This window comes from Onychostruthus taczanowskii, unplaced genomic scaffold, assembly GCF_017590055.1.
Source record: "Onychostruthus taczanowskii isolate IOZ18803 unplaced genomic scaffold, ASM1759005v1 scaffold20, whole genome shotgun sequence".
NCBI lineage: Eukaryota > Metazoa > Chordata > Aves > Passeriformes > Passeridae > Onychostruthus > Onychostruthus taczanowskii.
Genome location: NW_024499240.1, coordinates 9,776,084 through 9,794,788, shown reverse-complemented (window position 1 = coordinate 9,794,788; position 18,705 = coordinate 9,776,084). Strand labels below are relative to the sequence as shown.

The 18,705-nt window shown below is 48.4% G+C and overlaps 1 protein-coding gene across 4 annotated transcripts in view; it reads right to left on the bottom strand.

Annotated features, from left to right (window-relative positions):
• Positions 1 to 844: 844 nt before the first annotated feature.
• Positions 845 to 18,705, bottom strand: part of NRP2 (neuropilin 2) — an 89,115-nt gene continuing 71,254 nt past the window's right edge. For 2 of the 4 annotated variants that reach the window (XM_041403225.1, XM_041403226.1), the window contains exon 16: positions 12,457 to 15,420. In XM_041403225.1, coding sequence (XP_041259159.1) covers positions 15,140 to 15,420 — 281 coding nt within the window. In that variant the 3' untranslated portion in view covers positions 12,457 to 15,139. Of the gene's footprint in view, positions 4,289 to 4,920; positions 4,990 to 12,456; positions 15,421 to 18,705 lie in introns of those variants that run through there. The other 2 variants (XM_041403223.1, XM_041403224.1) reach the window with 2 other exon arrangements.

Sequence of the window (18,705 nt, the reverse complement as noted above, 5' to 3'; positions counted from 1 at the left end):
ATGGCAACAAAATTTCATTTGCTCTCAAGGTGCTCAGAGCTTGATGGATTGGCTCTCATTTGTCAGGGTGCCCATAAATAAACAAGAGTTTCCAAGCTGTAGGCTCAGCCCCACCGCTTCTCCTTTCTGCAGCAGTGGCTCGAGGCTCCCCAGGCCTGGGCTGCCACCAGGGCGGTGTGACAGAGCAGAGGGAGGGTGGAGAACACAAGTATGTGGAGGCAGGCTTGGCACTGGGGTTTGCCAGGAGTCCCCACTGTCTTTGTGATGAAGAACAGGGCTGAAGCTGAACTGCAGAACACCACCCCCTCCCAGACACTGCCCACTTCGGCAGGTTCCTAGAGTCAGGGCAGGGACACGCTGGCATACCAGCACCTGTACGCTTGTGAGGTGGACAAACTGTGACAGGCTGGTCCTCACCAGTGCACTTTAGTTCTAAGTCATTTTTCTAAGTGATTTTTAGCCCAAAACTGCACTGGTGAGAGCGATCCTCTCTGGGATCACTGGCAGCACTGGGACATGGCACAGGGTGACAGGAAAGGACCTGCATCCACTTTGGGGTTTGCTCTCAGATGCTGCTTTTGGGACAGAGCCCTCCCCAGCTCTGATAGGAGATGCTGTGTGTGTGCACTGGATCTGTATTAAAACCCCATGTCACCTTGGTGTGCCACACAGCCTGGGGTAATCCAAAGGGTCAAGCTGTGCACAGCAAAGGAGAGCAGTGGGCATGGCCCTGTGTGCTTCAAGTTGCACCTCATTTTGCTGGGGTTTCTGCTACCCACAGCCCTCTTCAGTTTGGTTTCCTTGTTGCTGCTCTTTCGTGAATAAAAAAGCCACAGAAACATAATCTCTACCATAATGTTTATTAAATAGTAATTTTAAAAGGTTTTTATACAAATCATATAAACACAGTTTTATTTTTTGTTTTGTTTTGTTTGTTTGTTACACCGAAGAATCACAGTAAAAGCTCTTTAAGTCCGTAAGTCCTGGCTCAGCCAGTAAATGGTCAAATACCTTGAACTGCAAACCTTGGAGAATTTCCATTTCTGCATATAATTTCTTAATGGTTTAATTCCCATGCTCACCTCCGGCACCTTCCCACAAAATGAAGTCACCCAGAACTACAGCCTGCCCATCAGCAACATGTCCTGCCATGGGAAGCATGTGGAGGCAACAGCCCATTTAAGCAAAGGCATTAATGCCGATTTTTTTTTCTTTTCTGAATTTCACAGAGGGAATTGCAATCAGCTAACCGAATCTGTTTGCAGAGGAGGATGCAATGAATTGAATGCACCGATGACCTTTCCCCCATCCCTGTTGAAGTTACAATCAAACACAGTTTTCTGTAGAACAGTAAAGCACCCGGCAGAGGTAAGTGAGGTATTGGCTGTGCAGCATGATCGGCCTTCTCTCGCCTGGCGAGCTCACACGTGGGCCCTGCCCCGCTGCCAGGGGCCAGCGGGACACACGGGCTGGGCGCTTGGCTGGGCCCGTGCCACCTTAGTGCCAAGGTCAGCAGTACTCCCCTGCCCCAGATCAAGAGATACATTAACACGAGTCAGTCCCACGGAATAAGTCACATACACGATACATACAGAGAATTCACGTGCGTGTGCAAACACACTATTTCTGAATATATCTATATATGAACTCTTCTCTCTGTACGCCTACTAGACACCATAACATCACCTTTTTAATTATATATTTTCACCTATTGTTTGCCTAAGTTGGCTTTTCTACTGTATGGTCCTTTTCCATTCATCCTTCCCCTCTCTGGTGATTTGAAGGGAATGAAATCATTGAGCAGCAGCAATCCAGCTTTGAAATGGTCTGGTACATTTCCTCTCACTGCCTGTTTCTTTTGTACAGTAAAATAACACCCCTGTGGAATTTGTCTGTGAAACACACCAAAAGAAATAAGGTGATTCGAAAGGAGAATCAGAGACACGTTTACTGCTGTTTTTGTCGGGCGCACAGTGTGAACTAAAGAAATGAAGGCCTTTGTGTGTGCATCTCTGCGTGTGTATACGAACCGCGGAGGCGCTGATGACGCAGCTGCTGTATCTGCTCCCCCAGTACATGTGCACCTTTCTCACAGCAGAGAAGGGGTTTTTTCCCTAAAATCTTATTGTCTGAGGGAGCTCTTCATGAAACATTAGCTAAATGTTCCTATTCCCGCAGTACCAAGGAGCATCTGTGGCACTGCTCTTGTGTCCATGCTCATCTCCTCTCCAGATGTTGCTTGTGTCCCCAAACACCTGCACTATGTGTTTGTGGGGCTGGGAAAACTGAGCTTCACAACATATCACATCTTTGTCAATAGCAGTTGGTGAGGAAAATAATGCCATCCCCAACCCAAACTACTTGCCAGGTAAAATGCAAAAATCAGGACATGCCAGGTATTACCAAAGAGCCCTTGGAAAAGCAAACCTAGTGTGACAGAAAGGTTTCTTATTTATGTATGTGCAAGCTGATAGAGGTGATCCTGTACTGAACTGGAAATGAAGGCATTGCTTTGGGGTTCAGCATTTCAACTCTTTTTCTCCATTCAGTTATTCTCATAGCACTCCCGTCCCACAGCACAGTGGTAAGTGGAGAGGTACCAGCTGCCACACAATGTAGCCAGACCATTTGAAAGTAGAAGGACCAGATTTCTGCTGGGCTCTAACCAGTGGAAAGTGGTGAAGAAGAGCATTTTGTGGGGAAGGATGAAGGCCTCACTTGCTATTTGCTACAGCACTGATCATCAGCTGGAGGAAAAATACTTCTAAGGCACTTGTTCAAAGTAAAAAAAAAAAAAACCAAAACCAAAAAACCAGTTCACAGATAGAACTTGGGGGTTTTGCTACTAATCAGGAGCAGTGCAGCTTTGCTCCAAAGGGGATGTGGTGGCAGCTGTGTGGTCCAGAGGTGCTGAAGGCACCAGCTCACACCCCCCAGCTCCAGGGAGAAGGAGAGCATTAGGAAGGTGAAGAAGTGCCAGTGGGCACCATGGCCAGGGTCCCCAGGGCTGTGGGCATTGCTCCAGCCTCCTTCCTTGTTCATTTTCCCTTCCTGAAATTTTGGAGAGGCCTCAGCACTGTATCTCAAGTCAAACCCCAAATGAAGCCCCCTTCCCAAAGCCATTGCCTAAGATCCAGCAACCTGACAGGCTTTATCTTTCGTTTGCTGCAATTTTCTCATTATAGCAAAAAGAAAAAGGGCAGGCTCAAGAGGGGTGGAGATTCAAATAAAGGCCTTCCTGATGAAGGCCTCTGCTGTTGCAATCAAAGATATGGATTTAATAAATGGCTCTTATTCACAAATCACTTTAAGGCTCTTCAGCTTTTCTCAAAGAGGTGCTTCTACACATAGGGTTTCCCTTCTATTTTCTTTCTTAATGATTTCAGAAAGCGCTGTTGTTACTGTTGACAGTAAAGCCAGTATCTCACCCCTTCCCCTGCTACCAGGAGAAGGAAAGTCGAAGGTAACAACATGCTTCCATTTTCAGGACTGCAAACTGCAGCTTCCTGTTCTTAGTGTGAAGTGCACAAATCCCTACAATGATATCTGGATGGAGTCTAAAATGGACAGGGGGCTCCGTGTGTGTGTGTTATTTCTAAAGAAATCCCTCAGCCTTCTCAGCAATTTACCAGAGAAAGGAGGTGGGAAATAACAATCAACATTTAGTTTCTCACATCCAAAAGGTAAACCAGGCTCCCTTACCACATCCCAGCCACTCACATCAGCAGAAAATGAAGATGAACCAACAAACAAGGGGCTCAGTCCCCCCTCGCCCGGCACAGTCTGGTTTGCAGGAAAGCCACTTGGTCCTGGTGGAGTGTGACCCGGCGGCAAGACCTGGTGGCAGGAGCAGTGCCTCCCCTCACTCCTGCTCCCCTCATTCCCTGTTATGGCATTCAGTTCCCATAGAAAACAGCAAAAAAGTACCCCCCTGCCAGCCCACCTCACTGGGCACAATGCCAAGGGTGATCCCCAGGCACCCATCAGGCCTCCGAGCAGCACTTCTGGTGGTTCATCTTCACCTTGTGCTTGATGCCGTCGTACAGTTCGAAGTTGTAGTTCTCCAGCGTGGTGGAGCTCCGCGAGGACAGCCCGGCGTACGAGCACGTGCAGTAGAGGAGCAGACCAGCGCAGATGGCCCCAAGGAGGACCCCGAGGGAGCTCATTGCTATAATGGTCACCAGGATGGGATCCAGCGTGTATAGCCAGCTTTTCTCTTTGTCCAGCTTCGGGGTTCCTGGAGAGTTAGTAGAGAACAGTGTGTCGTTCCTATCCGATCCAAAGTAATCTGCAGTGGAACGGGCACTTATTATCCAGGGATCACTTTTTCTTCCCTCCTCACCTTTATGCGTTACTTACGTGGAGTTGTGATGGCTTTACAAGAGTTAAAGTGCATATATGGGCATATCTCAGAAGGATTCACTAACCCAGGTCTAGAAATCATGTGAAGCACCAAGCTACCAAGAAAGTTAGGCACCCTGATTCACTTTTAGACATCAGACTACTGACAGAGCATACAAGCATTCTACACCCACTGAAACTCTGGCCCTTCCAGTGCCACTAGGTTCAAAACTACGGAATCAATCTGTCACAAGTCTCAGACTTAATTTTCTTCATTTACAAGTCAAAACCCCATGCAAGCAGCAATTAATGCTTAAAAGATCAGTTTCACTTGTCCTAACACAAATACAATACACTGACTTTGCAAGGTTGCTGGCTGTTGGAAAACAAGAAAAGAAAATCAATGCCTTTGATGCCAAGCCATCACTTCAATGTATGTTCTCAAGTGTGTTCTAGCTCCTAACACCACTAAAGCTGAGGTTTGTGAGTGATCTGAGCATCTGATACTGAAACACAAGCTGCTACAGCTGAATTGTCCATGTGCATATGGACAACGTCCATGTCCATTTGCATACCAACCTGGATCGTCGTTGTCTTCAAAGTCTTGCTCAGAGCTTGGGAAGTCATCCTCCATTCTCGGGAAGTTCACTAGAACAACAAAATGGGAAGCACTGTTTGTTAAAAGAGGCCTTCTGGCAGCATCATTGTCACCGGTCACTGGACTGCGACCAGCCAGAAGAAAGCAATTGTTGAACTACTACAAGGCTCTTCCTTGTGGAAGGAGGAGGAACTCATGATCTTCTTCCCTTGGCCAAAGTCAATGAAGACTCTTGCACACTTGAGAGAAGAGGATCTTCACACTATGTCACATTTCATAACCACCAGATCACCAGCTTTTAAGAAGAAAAGAGAGTGAGCAAAAAGCAAAGAAATCAGACACCTTGAAGAGCACTAAAATATTGTCATTGCTGCCTCCATAATGGCCATAATTCACTATTAACATGCTCATGGGTATTACCCTTACACCTTTGAGTAGGATCTTAGTGCCTGTCATTACTTGCCACTAATGCTGGATCCATTTAGCACACACTCTACTTTTCATCTTTTCCCATATGTCTGACTGGATATAGGGCTTCAGTGACCCGGTTCATCTTTAGATTTCAGACAAATTCACAGTAATTGGAGGAATTTATGTATCTTCATTATATGTTTTAATACAAAAGCTGGTTGAAATGGAGAGAGAGGCAAATGGCCATATCTAGGCCCTTATGTTAACATTTCCCTGATCCAAATTCCTTTTAGTGGTGACATCTCTTGCTATTGTTCAGCACTGACCAAGGACTAGCAACCAAATGCACATATTATAATCTGAGCAGAAGTAAGTTATTTTCCTGTGCAGTCTTCCTATCATTTTCTCTGCGTACCGTTACCATGGCTCTTTTCCACTTTTCCAAAAGAAAATGTCTTTCCATTTCAATCTGTGAAGAGTTTTCAAAGCTGACTGTAACTTGGGGTACTTAACTGAGAAGGTGTCTTGAAATGATCAGGAATGCAAAAAATCAGGGACTAGAAAGCGATAGAAGTCACACCTTGGAAGTAGTTGTGGTTGGAACCAAGATTACTTTATGCCTTGTGCCAAAATGGCAAGAAGAGTTTAAAGAGGTTACTTACAAGCAACCAAAACTAAAGATTGTAACTTGTACCTAAAAAGCCACATGCAAAGAAATTATTCAAAACCTTATAAAAGAATATTTCTGCATATTTGCGTGGATATTTAGGACTTGAAAAGGCCTCCTGAATTGTTAAATACACTTTTTTGCTCTCCCAGACAACTGTGTCAGGCAATCCATGCCAGCGACATTTCAAGGCTCACTTCCAGAGTGGGTCTCTGCTGAAAGCCATGCTGCCCCAACACCACCTGACCCCTGACAGCAGCGATCCTCTGCTGGAATTAATGACACATTCTCATTCCTCAGGCAGAATTGTATCTGCACCCGAAGAATGAAGGGATTTCTTTGAATTTACAAGTGAACTGGCAACAGGAAGGCTCACAGCCCAACACCTGCCCCTCCTGCCGATGAGTTCTGCGCTGAGTGAGTCAGTTAAGCTGACTCAAGGCTGCTGGTACCTTGTCGAAGCAACACAGGTGCACACTGCCTTCTGTAAATCTTCACTTTAGCGGTGAGTTCACATGATTCCTCAACAGTTCCCGAACTGACAGGCCCAGATGGCAACATCTTAGGGCTGGGAGAACTGCCTGAGGGCGTCTTGCAAACATTTAGATCCAAACATGTGGAAAAATAACTTGCAAAGCAGTTCACACGTGGAGACGTCTGAACTGCTAGTCACCCACTGGAAGACAAGCAGCGAGGTTTGCCATCCGTGTCACCCACACAACCCTACAGAAACTGTATGTTGCTCAAAGATGAGCAGAGGTCAAAATTAGATGACAGTCTGCCCAAGGAGTCCGTGTGTGGAGAAAGGCTCTTGGAAGTCATTTGACATTCCATATTGTAGCTGCTCTAAATTTTGTGTGAGAACAAGCTAGCAATTTGATCCTTTTGTAATTTCCCAGGGCAGCCTTGAGGGAAAAGCCAGAAATAAAAAAGTATTGGTTAATCAACACTTTCAAAAGAACACCAGTTCTTCCAGCCTGAAAGGAAGGAGCACTGGGAAAACTTGAAAAGAGAGAACATTTATACAAAAAGCCCAGCCTAGAATCTGTTTACTCTTCTAGTGATTTGCTCAATTCCCCATGCTAATACAACTCTTAAGTCCTGCTTAAATGATATCTTCCTACTTGCCTATTTTCCTTCCTCCTCAGGCCCTCATTCTTCTGTTCCCCACATGCCATTTCATTGCTATTTGGTTGTATGTTATCATGAAGGGCTCTACACCCTCCGGAAAGCTTTAGAAAAATATAATTTGACATTTCTTTTTCCATACTGGGGTGTCTCGAGTCATTAACTGAATCAGCTCATGCTGTGTGGGTGTTTGTGGGAATTGAAGCTGGTGGTCTCAGTTCAGTTCCTAGTGGAGATGATTTAGAATCTAGCCTGCCACAGAATCTATCCTGCTGTTTGTCATCAGTTAGGTTCCTCTGGAACAAGTCCCAGCAATACAGTGACAAGTGGAGCAGGCCACAGAAGGCAACTCCCTTGCAAAGTGGTCCCCAGAAAAGCCCTGCAAGCTGGTGGGCAGAATGGGAGAAACATACATCGCTCTGTGTTGTGGAAAGCTGCTTCCTTAAAGGGCAGATTTCAGGAACAACTTACCTTGCATTTTAAAAGAGAAAAAATATTCCAGAGAAAGGTAGTCAAGAAAGTTAGGGGGAAACTGTAATTAAATATGAGGAATGATTTCTCCTGAGTGAAAGGCCATTTTCAAAGCCTGTGTGCCAAATAATAGCTGTGAGCACCTAGCCAGTCCTGGCCAAAAAAATGATATTAGCAATGATTTTGGAAACAGCCAGATGCCAAGAAAGGCTGTTATCTGTTGGATCTGAGAGCACTGCCAGCTAAAAGGCTAATTTATGGGACCTGGAAAAAGAAAGATAAAATTTTAATCAGACAAGGGCTGATTTAATACCATGTTTGTATGAACTCACATGGAGGGAGAGCAGGAGAAAATTAGTATTTCCAGAGATTAAAGAGTTTCAGTGTACATCTGTTTTAAAATAGTAGCAGGGGTGGGAGGGATTGTGCCAGGGCGGATGAGAGGGGCAGGAGAGCAGACAAGGTTCTCTGGTGTCCCACCACAGACACAGACATGCCTCTTGCAGGAAAACTCTCCAACCTGCCCAAGGCAGCTCACCTCTCCAAAGCTGAGCTCAGCTTGTCATGTGGCCTGGCACATACTTCCCACCACCACAGGTGCTCGATGCCAGCCCTCCTGCATGGGCTTACCAGCAGCCCCACCACCTCTGGCAAAGACCTCTACACCAAGCCAAGAGCAATTGCTTTGGAGAGAACACCCAGCCCTGATTGCTGGAACCTGGACTCATTCTTCCAAGGCAAATGACAACTGTCAAGAAAAAAATTGCTGTTTCTTTCCAGCCTGACTTTGTCTGGTTTATGTCCAGGCACCAGGTGCTGCCTCCTGCCAGGTCACTGAGGGGAGCTCAATCACCCTGGGGCAGAGCTCTATCATCTGGCATTTCTCTCTACACACAGGCATTTGCAGATTATCTGTGGTGTCTCTTGGAGTCTTTCTGGCTGAACAAAATGAGCCTCTCAGTAGGATGTGCCTTTCCCAAACAATATATCAAACTTGCAGTAATTTCCAGATCATATTATTGCCTGCCTACAGCCACTGTGGCACAGGATAGCCTGGGCTGGAGAGCACCCAGGATGAGCTCCCACCATTCCTGTGCTCCTGCTCCCCACTTTCTGCAGGAGTCCATAAGCTCTGGGGCTGAAAGCGATGCACCAGGTGATGGGTGCTTTGTGAGCTCTGCTGCCTACAGTCTTTCATTCCCAGTAATATCTGTGCCTGTGCCTGCTGGGACAAAAAAAGCAGAGTGTGTAGGAGGAAGAAAAACAAATTGCTGGTTTTGGGGAAATAAGCAGCACATGGTTGTTTCCCCACTGTGGAAAGGACTCGGGGGCAGCCAGCTACATGCTCACCCCTCTCTCCTGCTGCTACAATATCCCTTTTGGCCAGTGCAATCCTGCCCAGTGAGGGAGCGTAGCAGGTACACCGCTGCTCTGCTGCCAAACAAGTGCCCATGAGGGTCTGAAACACTAAATGCAGCCAAAGCTAGGAAAACGGGGTCAGAAATTGACATTTCCCAGTCTTGGCATAACGAGACAGAGCCCCGGCTCTGCTCTCATCCTTGCTTTTCTCTCTTTGCTCATTCCCAGTCCTTTTCTCTCCACAGCAATAGTGTGACTCCAACACACATCATTTTGTTTTGACACAGCAGAGCAGCCGCCGTGGCCTCGCTTCGACACCGCTCTGCTTGGCGGCGGCGCAGCGCTGCTCCTCTGGCTGGGAGCCCCGGGGGCTGGGGTGACACCTCCCACCCTCGGCAAATGGAGAGGCACTTCTCAAAGCAGCAGCACAGGCTCCAAGCAGAAACACTGCCTCTGAATCCCTCATTGCTCTATTTCCAGCTGAAAATCCACCTCACTTCTCTCTTTCCCACTCCTGCAGAAACACAGGACTACTTTAGTTTACAGAAGGGATAAATCCCTGCCAAATTTCAAATTAAAACAGTGCTTTGGCTACAGTTGAGCATTAAGGAAAGCAAACAAGCTGCCACTCCCTGGCCCGGCCTCCCTCTACAGTGCAGGAACTGCTGGACATTATTCTCCAATTGCCTTGGGGCTGCTCTGGCGGTGGCCAACTGTGCACACCTCAGCCTACCACAGAACCATTGTCAAACTGGGGACACAGATGATATCTTCCAATCCTTGGGCTTCCCATATGAAGACAAGGTGGGAAAGTACGGCTGGGCAGCTGAAGACCCCCCACCAAAAGCACTTGGAGACATGGAGCCAGGCTCAGCATTTGGTGTGGAGGTGGCCAGGAGCAGGCAGCTATTTCCAGCCCTGGTGCTGCCCTCCAACATCTGGCACCTGGCCCTGCTGCACACACGGCAGATGGCCAAGGTGGCTTCCCAAAATCAGTACCCTGCCAAACCCTCCCTGCAGTAGACACATCCCCCGTTGCTGCCTGACCCTTTCTCCAGCCCTGCTTTTTGCACCTCTCCTCAGCAGCAGCACCAGGCCAAGGAAACAGTGGTGGTGGCATGTGTGCCTACGGCCTGACTGTGGCATTACACGGCGTAATCCTCTCCCTCTCCCAGCTCTGGTAAGGAGCTGACATGAGGTTCTGTGCTCCGTGCTGAGCTCACCTACCCCAAACCAAGCAGCTCCTCAGCACAAGGGCGGCACTGGGCCCCGCTGCTGCGACGCCAGGGCTCGGAGCTGGGGGAGAAGCTGGCAGCTTTGTGGCATCCTGGTATGTTTATCACCCACCCCGTTGTTGCTGTTTGTTTTTACAGTGCAGTGGCTAACAACACGATCCCTCAAACTGGCAGCCACGCCTGCAGTCTCTGCTAAGAGCCGCCAAAGCCACTGATGGAGGAGCTGTGGCGGAAAGCCAAGCGGCTGTCCAAGCTCGCCTCGGGGCCTCGCCTGCTGTCTGCACGCCTCACTCTGCCACCCTGACACGGGCTAAGTGGGGGCTGGCCCTGGTAAAGTCAGTAGGTTTTCACAGGGTTTCTAGAGGGACAAAAATCCAGGCATACCCCACGCACAGCCTGGTTTCTACCTTGTTCCCTTGCACGTGGCGGCAGAGGCGTTTCCACCAGGCCAGGAAAAGCCAACCTCGCCCCCACAGCCCGGGGGCAAGCAGCGCTGGGGACCCTGTGCCAAGTGCCATCCTGCAGGTGCCTGCCCTGGCAGGAGGCTGAGCCAACTGTGCGGCCGGTCCCTCGGCGGGTGAATGAGCTGTGCAGCCTGCTCCTGCCCGATCAGCCATCTCAGGCACGCCGACATGGCCAAGGCACAGCACCGCCCTTCCCACGGCGCCTTTGCTTTGCCAGGTCAGTGCTCCCTCTCTCACATCCCTGTTAGGCACTGGCTTTGCCCCAGCGCTTACAGAGAGTGCCCATGGACCTTCAGCACAACACCAACTGCAGAGATAAGATAAAAAGATTGACACCATCACAGCACACACCACCAGGGAGCCACGCCCAAGGCCTCCCCGTGACACACAGGACACAATGCTGTTCCCTGAAAAACAGAGCCCACACTGCTCCCCCAAAAAGTTTTTCTTTTTTTTAAGTAGACACTTAAATGCCTGAAGTTACTGGCAGAAGAGTTTGCATCAAAATCACACTAAGCTGTATTTATTTCCTCAAACAAAGCATGCTAATTTTAGCTGCTTTCTTCCCTAGGATGTGCTGCAGCCTGAGCAGCACCCAACTCTCCGGCCAATCTGTCTGTGGCGCACGTACGGAATAATTAATCCTGAACAATTTCTCCCTTTTCGTCTGTTTACTTAACAGAATTTTTTTCTTCCTTGTTGGGAAGCCATCACTCAGTCTCTCCCTCCCTGTTTTTCACATGTGCATATTTGTTTTGAATTTTGCTTGAACAGTCGCTGAAGTGTACAAAATGCAAATTACAAGTATAATTTGCTTTGCTGTACAATTACAGAAAAAAAACCCCAAAAAACCTCTCCCAAAAAAGCAGCATGGGTCCTCAGCTTTGCTTGTGTTTGAATAGCCAGTGTGAGGGATCACATTTGAATTATTTTTTTGTTGATGGCCTGAATTCCTAGTAAAGTCAGGAAGTTTCATGCAAAGTTGAGCTTTATGCCAGGGTAAAGAATATGAGAGAAGAAAAATAAAGAGGGAAGGAAAAACCTCTCAAACTTGCAGCAAAATATATTTCACATGAAATGTGATGCTGCTGACTCTGCTGAAGGGGTGAAGGGTACACTCAGGGAAGATGGAAAGCAGAACTGCTGCAGAAGAGGTCCCTGTAACAAGTTGGGAAGACTCAGGTGGAGGGAAAGCAGCGGACATACACGTGTCCAAACACTCATGTACAGGTCCCCTGCACAGTCTAACATGCAGAAACACAGATTGCACAGAAGAGGAAAGGAAATCATTGCTGTTTTCATTATTAATTTTGCTAATGGCTTACCCGGTTTTTGCTGAGCTCAGGGACAGAGCATGTGGCTCAGCTGAGCTGGCAGCCAGGCCAGCCCCAGGGGCCCTGCAAAGTCGGATGTCCTGTCTCCAGGGGCCCCAGCTGGAGAAATTCTGTGTAATCACACTGAGCAATTTAGCACTTAGGCAACGCTGGTGAAATCCCCAAACAATCCCAAGAGTCTGTCCAGCCTCCCAAAACTCCCATAAGGACTGGTACAAATGTAATAGATCTAAAAGCTGCTATTAATGGCCCGATCCTGAGTGCAGTGAGGCAGGGAGCTCACAGCATCTGGGCTGCTGGGAGCTGGGTCTGCACGCAGCAGGAACTGGAGCTTCACTTGGCTGAAAGCAATAGCCCTGGTGCTCCAAAGAGTTTTGGAACTCTGCTTTGCTTCAACCAACAGCATTCTCATTAGCAAAGAAAGAAGAAGAAAGAAAAACCCCAGATATTTGTATAAAAATATCATCATTTTATTACATTCCACACAATACATCTTCAAAGAATTTCAAATTTCCACAAGATATTTTTCACACACAGGCAACTGGGTAATGCTGGGGATGTCAGGGCTCAAGGAGCAGGGGAGAACTGGGAGTAAAAATCTCGAAGTGACCTTCTGTTTTGTCTTTGGTGATTTTGGTTTAAAAGACAGGGTGCCACATTCTCCTCTCTGACACACCAATGCACACTTGCTAAGTCTGTGGGGGTGAACCTGGTCAAAGTGAAATCGTCTGAACTAGGGAGACTGAACTGACTTTGGAAACGGGACAATATCGTCTGCAGACATGGCTTGGGCTACCCTGAAAGTAAACCCATGCCAGTATTTCACATCTGTTTTAATCTGCAGCTGACTGAGGGGTTAGGAATCCACATCCCAAACCAGATGCACTGCAGCACCAGTGCTGTGTGAAGAGGAGGCTCACGGTGAAAGCACCCTTGCCCTGGAAGCCCCTCTCCAGGGACCTTTCAGTGGCACTGCCTTCCAGGTGGCAGGAGCTCCCCGGGTCCATTCTGGCCCCTTGGGACAGGCAGGTCCCTGCTGCTCTCAAAAACCTTGTGGGAGCCAGGCCCAGGTGCAGCAGTGCTACGAGCACCCACCATGCCTAATGTGCTCACATGGCACATCACCCTGGGCTTTTCTGCACTCCTTGCTTGTTTCAGACACTTGCTGCTGCAGCTGAGAGGATTCCACTGAAATCTGCTGTGAAACCAGCATGGGGAACTGAAACTGGCTTCACGAATTAAGGCAAGGAGGGGGATAAAGTGACACCCCCATTGACAGACATCCCCTGGGCATAGGGCTATGCTGCAACAGGGGCCAATACCACTTCAGCACAGTTTGTATTTTTGCTTTTTTTTTTCCCAGACCAAAAGGTAGCTCAAGACTGCAGGGAAGTTAACAGAGCTGCTCATCTTGATTAATTTTATGCAATATTAATGGGCAAAGGAGGGATGGGCACTAGCAAGTTTAGAAGGGGGGAGGGAATCTGATCACTCATCACAAATGGACACAAACAAGATGGAGAACCTTGCTCACTGGAGGTACTTTTTTTGCCTGCAAACAGAGTAGGGTTAAAAATTCAAACCACTTTTGCATGTCATCATTCAGTAATTTATATAAGGCATTTCCACTACAATACACTGGGCCATTCAACAGTGGGAGGTGTGTGGAGGCTCCTCCTTGCCTCCCCAGTTAAAGCAGCAGCAATAGCTGGGCCCCCCAGGCGCACTGGCTGGGTTTGGCTTGCTAGATGTTACTGGTGCTCTAAGAAGCAGAACATTAGCAAACGCAAAACTGACATTCTAGAAAGTCAACAGGCAATTTTTTATGATTCAGCAGCTATGGATTGGGCAGAAGGAAAAAACTCAAACCCAGAAAGGGAACTATACTTGTCCCTTGAACATTTCTAGCAGAAAGACAAGGAGGAGCTCTCTCCCCCTTCCCCATGTAAAAGCAAAACCATCAGCACCCAGAGTGAGGATACTTATTAAATAAATAAACCTTCAATTCTCAAGAAACTACAGTATTTAGCATCCACTAAGACCTGCTGAAGTCTACGTGTTACCCTAAGGCTGGCTTTAACAGATACAAACAAAACATTCATTATGAGCTTCTCTGATATAAGGCAACTTTAAATAGATTCACTTGCAGGTGGGGGAAGAGGAGGGCTTCCCCTCCCTCTTCCAAACAATGGCTGTGTTATCATGTTGGCTGCAGAAAGAATAAAATGGAGAGATCTTGCTTTTTGAATGTCTACGGACCTCTCTGGATTCTTCTAGCATCTGAGGCGGACATTCCTACTGTCCAGCCTGGCCTTTTCTCAATTTGCACCCACGACATTAACACTATCAAACAAGAAACCCAGCCAAAGCTAGATAAGGCAACAAAAAAGCATTGCTCTCTTCCCCAAGTAAACAAATCAGGGCATTCACCATAAACACGTCCCACACCTTCCAGAGAGGAGGTGGGAAGGAGGGAAAATTAACAACAACAACAAAAACAAAAATAAAAGCATTCCCTGTGCAAGTAGAAGCAACAACAAGCAAATTAAAAAGGGGCTGTTTCTAAATATACATTCAGTCAGTCAGACACACACAGTCCCATGCACACACACACACACACACACACACACACACACGTAAGTTTAGCACATGCGCACGAGCCTCACACAAAAGCTTCCAGGCTCACCATCAGGTTCCCTTGAAGGTTGCCTACCGGGAGGAGAAAAAACCCCCAAAACCCAAAGAAGCTGACCAACCAAAAAAAAAAAAAAACCAAACAAAAACAAAACCCCAACAAAAAAAAAACCAACTCCCCAAACAAACAAAACAAAGCAAAATAAACCCCCACCTGACACCCCAAGTATCCTTGAAAAGTAATAGAAAGGGAGCGTTCACTTTTGAAGTGAAGGGGCGGTGTGTCTCTTCTGGCGATCCAAGATGCAGCATTAGTTTAGAGTTTGTAAAAGATTTGGGGAGGGCTGGGGGACGAAGAAGGGACGGAGATATCTAAGAGTTCACACGTATGCTAGGTAAGGAAAAAAGTGCAAAACTGAGGCAACTTATTTGAAGTCTTAGTTTCTGTCTGTCTGTCTGTTTTGTGTTTTGTTTGCTTTCTCGTTCCTGTTCGGCTCTCAGCAGCGCAAGCTGGGGTCTTGCTCTAGTTTTATGGTTAGGGTGGGCTCCACGGCCACAGGGGCCCCGTTGGCATAGTGGGAGGTTTTGTAGGTGATGGAGTGATCACTCTTCTTGGCCGCATAGCGGAACCGGTGGTAGTGGAGCACAAGGGCCAGCGCGACGGAGACCAGCACCACAACAGCACCTCCGGCGGCAATAACGTAATACCAGTAGGCTGGGATGGGCTGCACTGACACCGTGTCCACTGTGGGCTCGGTCCCTGGCAGGAGGGTTGCCCCTGGGGAGGAGACACAGAACAGGGTTGCTAGGTGGGAGGCATGCAGACGCACATAAAGAAACACACATGCTTTCAAGAGTACAGCACGGAGCAACACGAGGTCCCACAGCCGCCTCCACATACAGGGTGTGCTCCTAGGGGAGGGCACAGCCTGGCACTTGCTGAGCCCACATTTTCAAGGGCCTTTCCCTTCCTTTTTAATTAATCAGGCTGCCTGGAACACAATACAAATTCCATATGCACTATTATTACTGTTATTTCTGGCATCAATTAATGTTTTTTTCCCTTCTTTATTTTGGCCATCTCCAGATCAGCCACCTGGTTTTGTCTCCACATGGCAGATGTTGTCAAGTAGTGACAAAACACATCACGTTCGTAATTGGCAGAAAAGCATAATCTCAGATGTCCGAGGAAGTTACCGCAGGAGACTGGGAAAGAAATTACAGGAGAAAGATTTGTCGTTTTTACTGAAAAGACAGAGAAGAAATTCTCTGTCTGGAAGTGCTCTGCACACAGGTCTAGTCTCATTAGGTGCCCCATTCACAGACCTACACAGATTTCCTTACTATTTCTTGAAACGAGAAGGGATGGTCATAATTATTTACAAGGCATGGGCTGCAAAATCCAACCCAATATTCAGGCAAGGAACTCATGCTCTCTGCAGCTTCAGCAAGCCAGGACTATAAATTCATGCTGATAAAGCAACACACCTCGGGAGGACTGGCAAAGCACCTGACTCCCTTGAACTCACAGGCTGGCAGTGCCCAGACTCAGCCCAGTGACGGCCAACCCCCCCTACTCTTGCAGTGTGTTGCAGGGCACAGCTGCCAGTGCTGTCCCTGGCCAGGTCACACGGGGACAGCCTGCACACATCTGTGCCCAGGGCGGGACCGCTCTGCGCTACCGCTCCTGCACACGCTGCTCCCACCTCGCCAGCAGCACTCGTGGGGGTGAGATGCAAATAACTAGGGAGGGATGTATTTTTGCACCACGTTTATTTACTGTTCCTTCAAGGGGGCTGGAGTCCCCAGGGTAATTCTCAGGAGGGTTTGCTCTGCTGCTGGACACATTGACCCCCGTCCTGTGCTCACCCTGTCCTCCTGCCCCTGGCTGGCTAGTGGGGGGCAGCCCCCTGACTTGGTGCTGGCTAGCAGAACTTTGGGGGCTCCTGGGTTTGGTGTCAGCACATTGTTGAGCTCTGTGCTAACCAAACTCCAGCTTGGTTTCCTGAGCAGGCTTGGAAGACACCAAGGGGAAAATACAAAACAGTGCAGGATGGACTCAGCTTTGCCAGCAAAAAGGGCATCTTGTAGCACAGCCTCTGCCCTCCCCTACAAATACTGTCTACAAATACTGTCCAGCAGAGTCACTGGCTGGAAATTTGGGATGGTGACAGCTCTGCTGCTAGTGGCACAGGAGATGAGGCAAAATGATGGTTCCTCTGCCACTCACAAGGCTTTTCTCCTGTCCGTATTCCTCAAAAACTGGGCACAGGGACTAAAACCAAGAATGAACAGTGCATCCAGATGAATAGCTACAACAACACAAAAAAACACCTCAAAAGCTAGAAAAAAACCACACAAGCAAAATAAATCCTGCTTTTATAGAGCAGGAGGCTGGGAACCACCCACATATTTGTCACTGTAGGCAAGAAACTCAGATGTCTCAGGAGAAGCCTAACTGCCAGATATGCTGCTCTTAACCTGTCTCACCCCAGCTGCCCCTCGCCATCAGGAGTGGGGGTGGCCCTGTCCCTTCTGCCCCCCAACAGTGCCTGCAGAATGGGCATACAGGCTGGGCTGTGTGTTGAGGATGGCAAAGACAGGGAGCAGGCAGCCCTCTGACCTCCTTCCCTAACTCCACTGGCCATGCTGGTTTGGGGAATGAAAGCAGCACATCCCTGTGCCTCACACTGTCTGCATGGGGGTGGCAGTGTGGGACATCCCACGGGGGCTGCTTCCAGCTCCCTCTGAGGCTGAGCATGTTCAGTGCTGCCTTGAGCCTCACTGATAACCCCCCACTGTCTCCCTCCACAGATCCAGCTGGCTGAGCTGGCCCAGACGCGAATGTGACCCACTGCCATCCCCGATGGATCAGCAACACCTCTCCTGTGCCTGACAGCATGGGGGTGCTGGGCTGACCCACAGGGAAATCGTGGAGCTGCTTGCTTGTGTTTACACTTGGTGACAGTCTCTGCTTACATAGCACCTTGTTTCAGTGAGAGATTTACAAACAAACAGCCTCTCACACCACTGATGTGCACCAGGTCCCATGGTGGAAGCTGGGATGGGGAGAGGGGCAGGTGTCAGGGGTGACAACAGCTCCTGAGTCTCAAGAGAGCGGGAGGAAGGCTCCTCCTGATGGCTGTACATTGCCCAGTGGAAGGCTGAGTGTACAAAGGGTGGGTCTGGCCAGAGAGGAGCACATGCCATAGTGCCCAGCCTGCAGCCCTTGCCCCATGCCTGTGCATCTCTGCCCTCTGCTTGCCTGGGGACGAAGGGAAGCAGTATGATGTACTGCAGATGATCCTGCTTGTGGGAAAGATCCCCTGGGAACTCAAGCTGGCTGCAGCTTCAGGACAGCCACTGCTTGGCCCTGACCCACTCCAGATGTCCCAGCCAGGGCTTCAAGGATGAGGGGTGGTGCAGAGCCCTTCCTCAACCCCCGTTTCCGCACCTCATGGTCCTGTCAGGAGATAGCAGAAGTCTGGAGAGTTCATTTAGCAACTGAAGTCATTAAGGAATCACACTCAGTTGTCTCTAAGCCCTAATGAAGCCAATTCCCAACATTAATGATTGTTCTTCCTTACATTGCCAGATACTAAATATAGCTGCCCATCCACTCAGCACACAGAGCTGATGTTATCTGCTCTGTTTTTACCGGCCCTGCTGCTCTCTGGAAGTTTTCTGTTATATCAGTGGAAAAGTTCACTGCTCAGGGAGATGGAAAAAAATATCCATCTTCTTAACTTAATAATTTTTCCACTCCCCTTTGCCTTCTGCCACACACACACTTGCCCTTCCTCATTTATTCACTAGTACTCTCGTCTTAATAAAGAACTGCCTCCTGCTGTTGCTGTCAAGTTTGTGGCTGCTGTGTTTATGGCCCAGCTTGGAACACCAGTCAGTGGAAGCCTGATTTAATCCCTACAGGATGGATATTTTATGTGCTTGTACTGCTGGTCCTCACACTTCCAACCTGTCCAGGTACTGCCTCATTCTCTTTTCAATAGGGAACACTCTATATATAGGGACTAGTTTTGGAGTTTTGCACTGAGAATCAAAA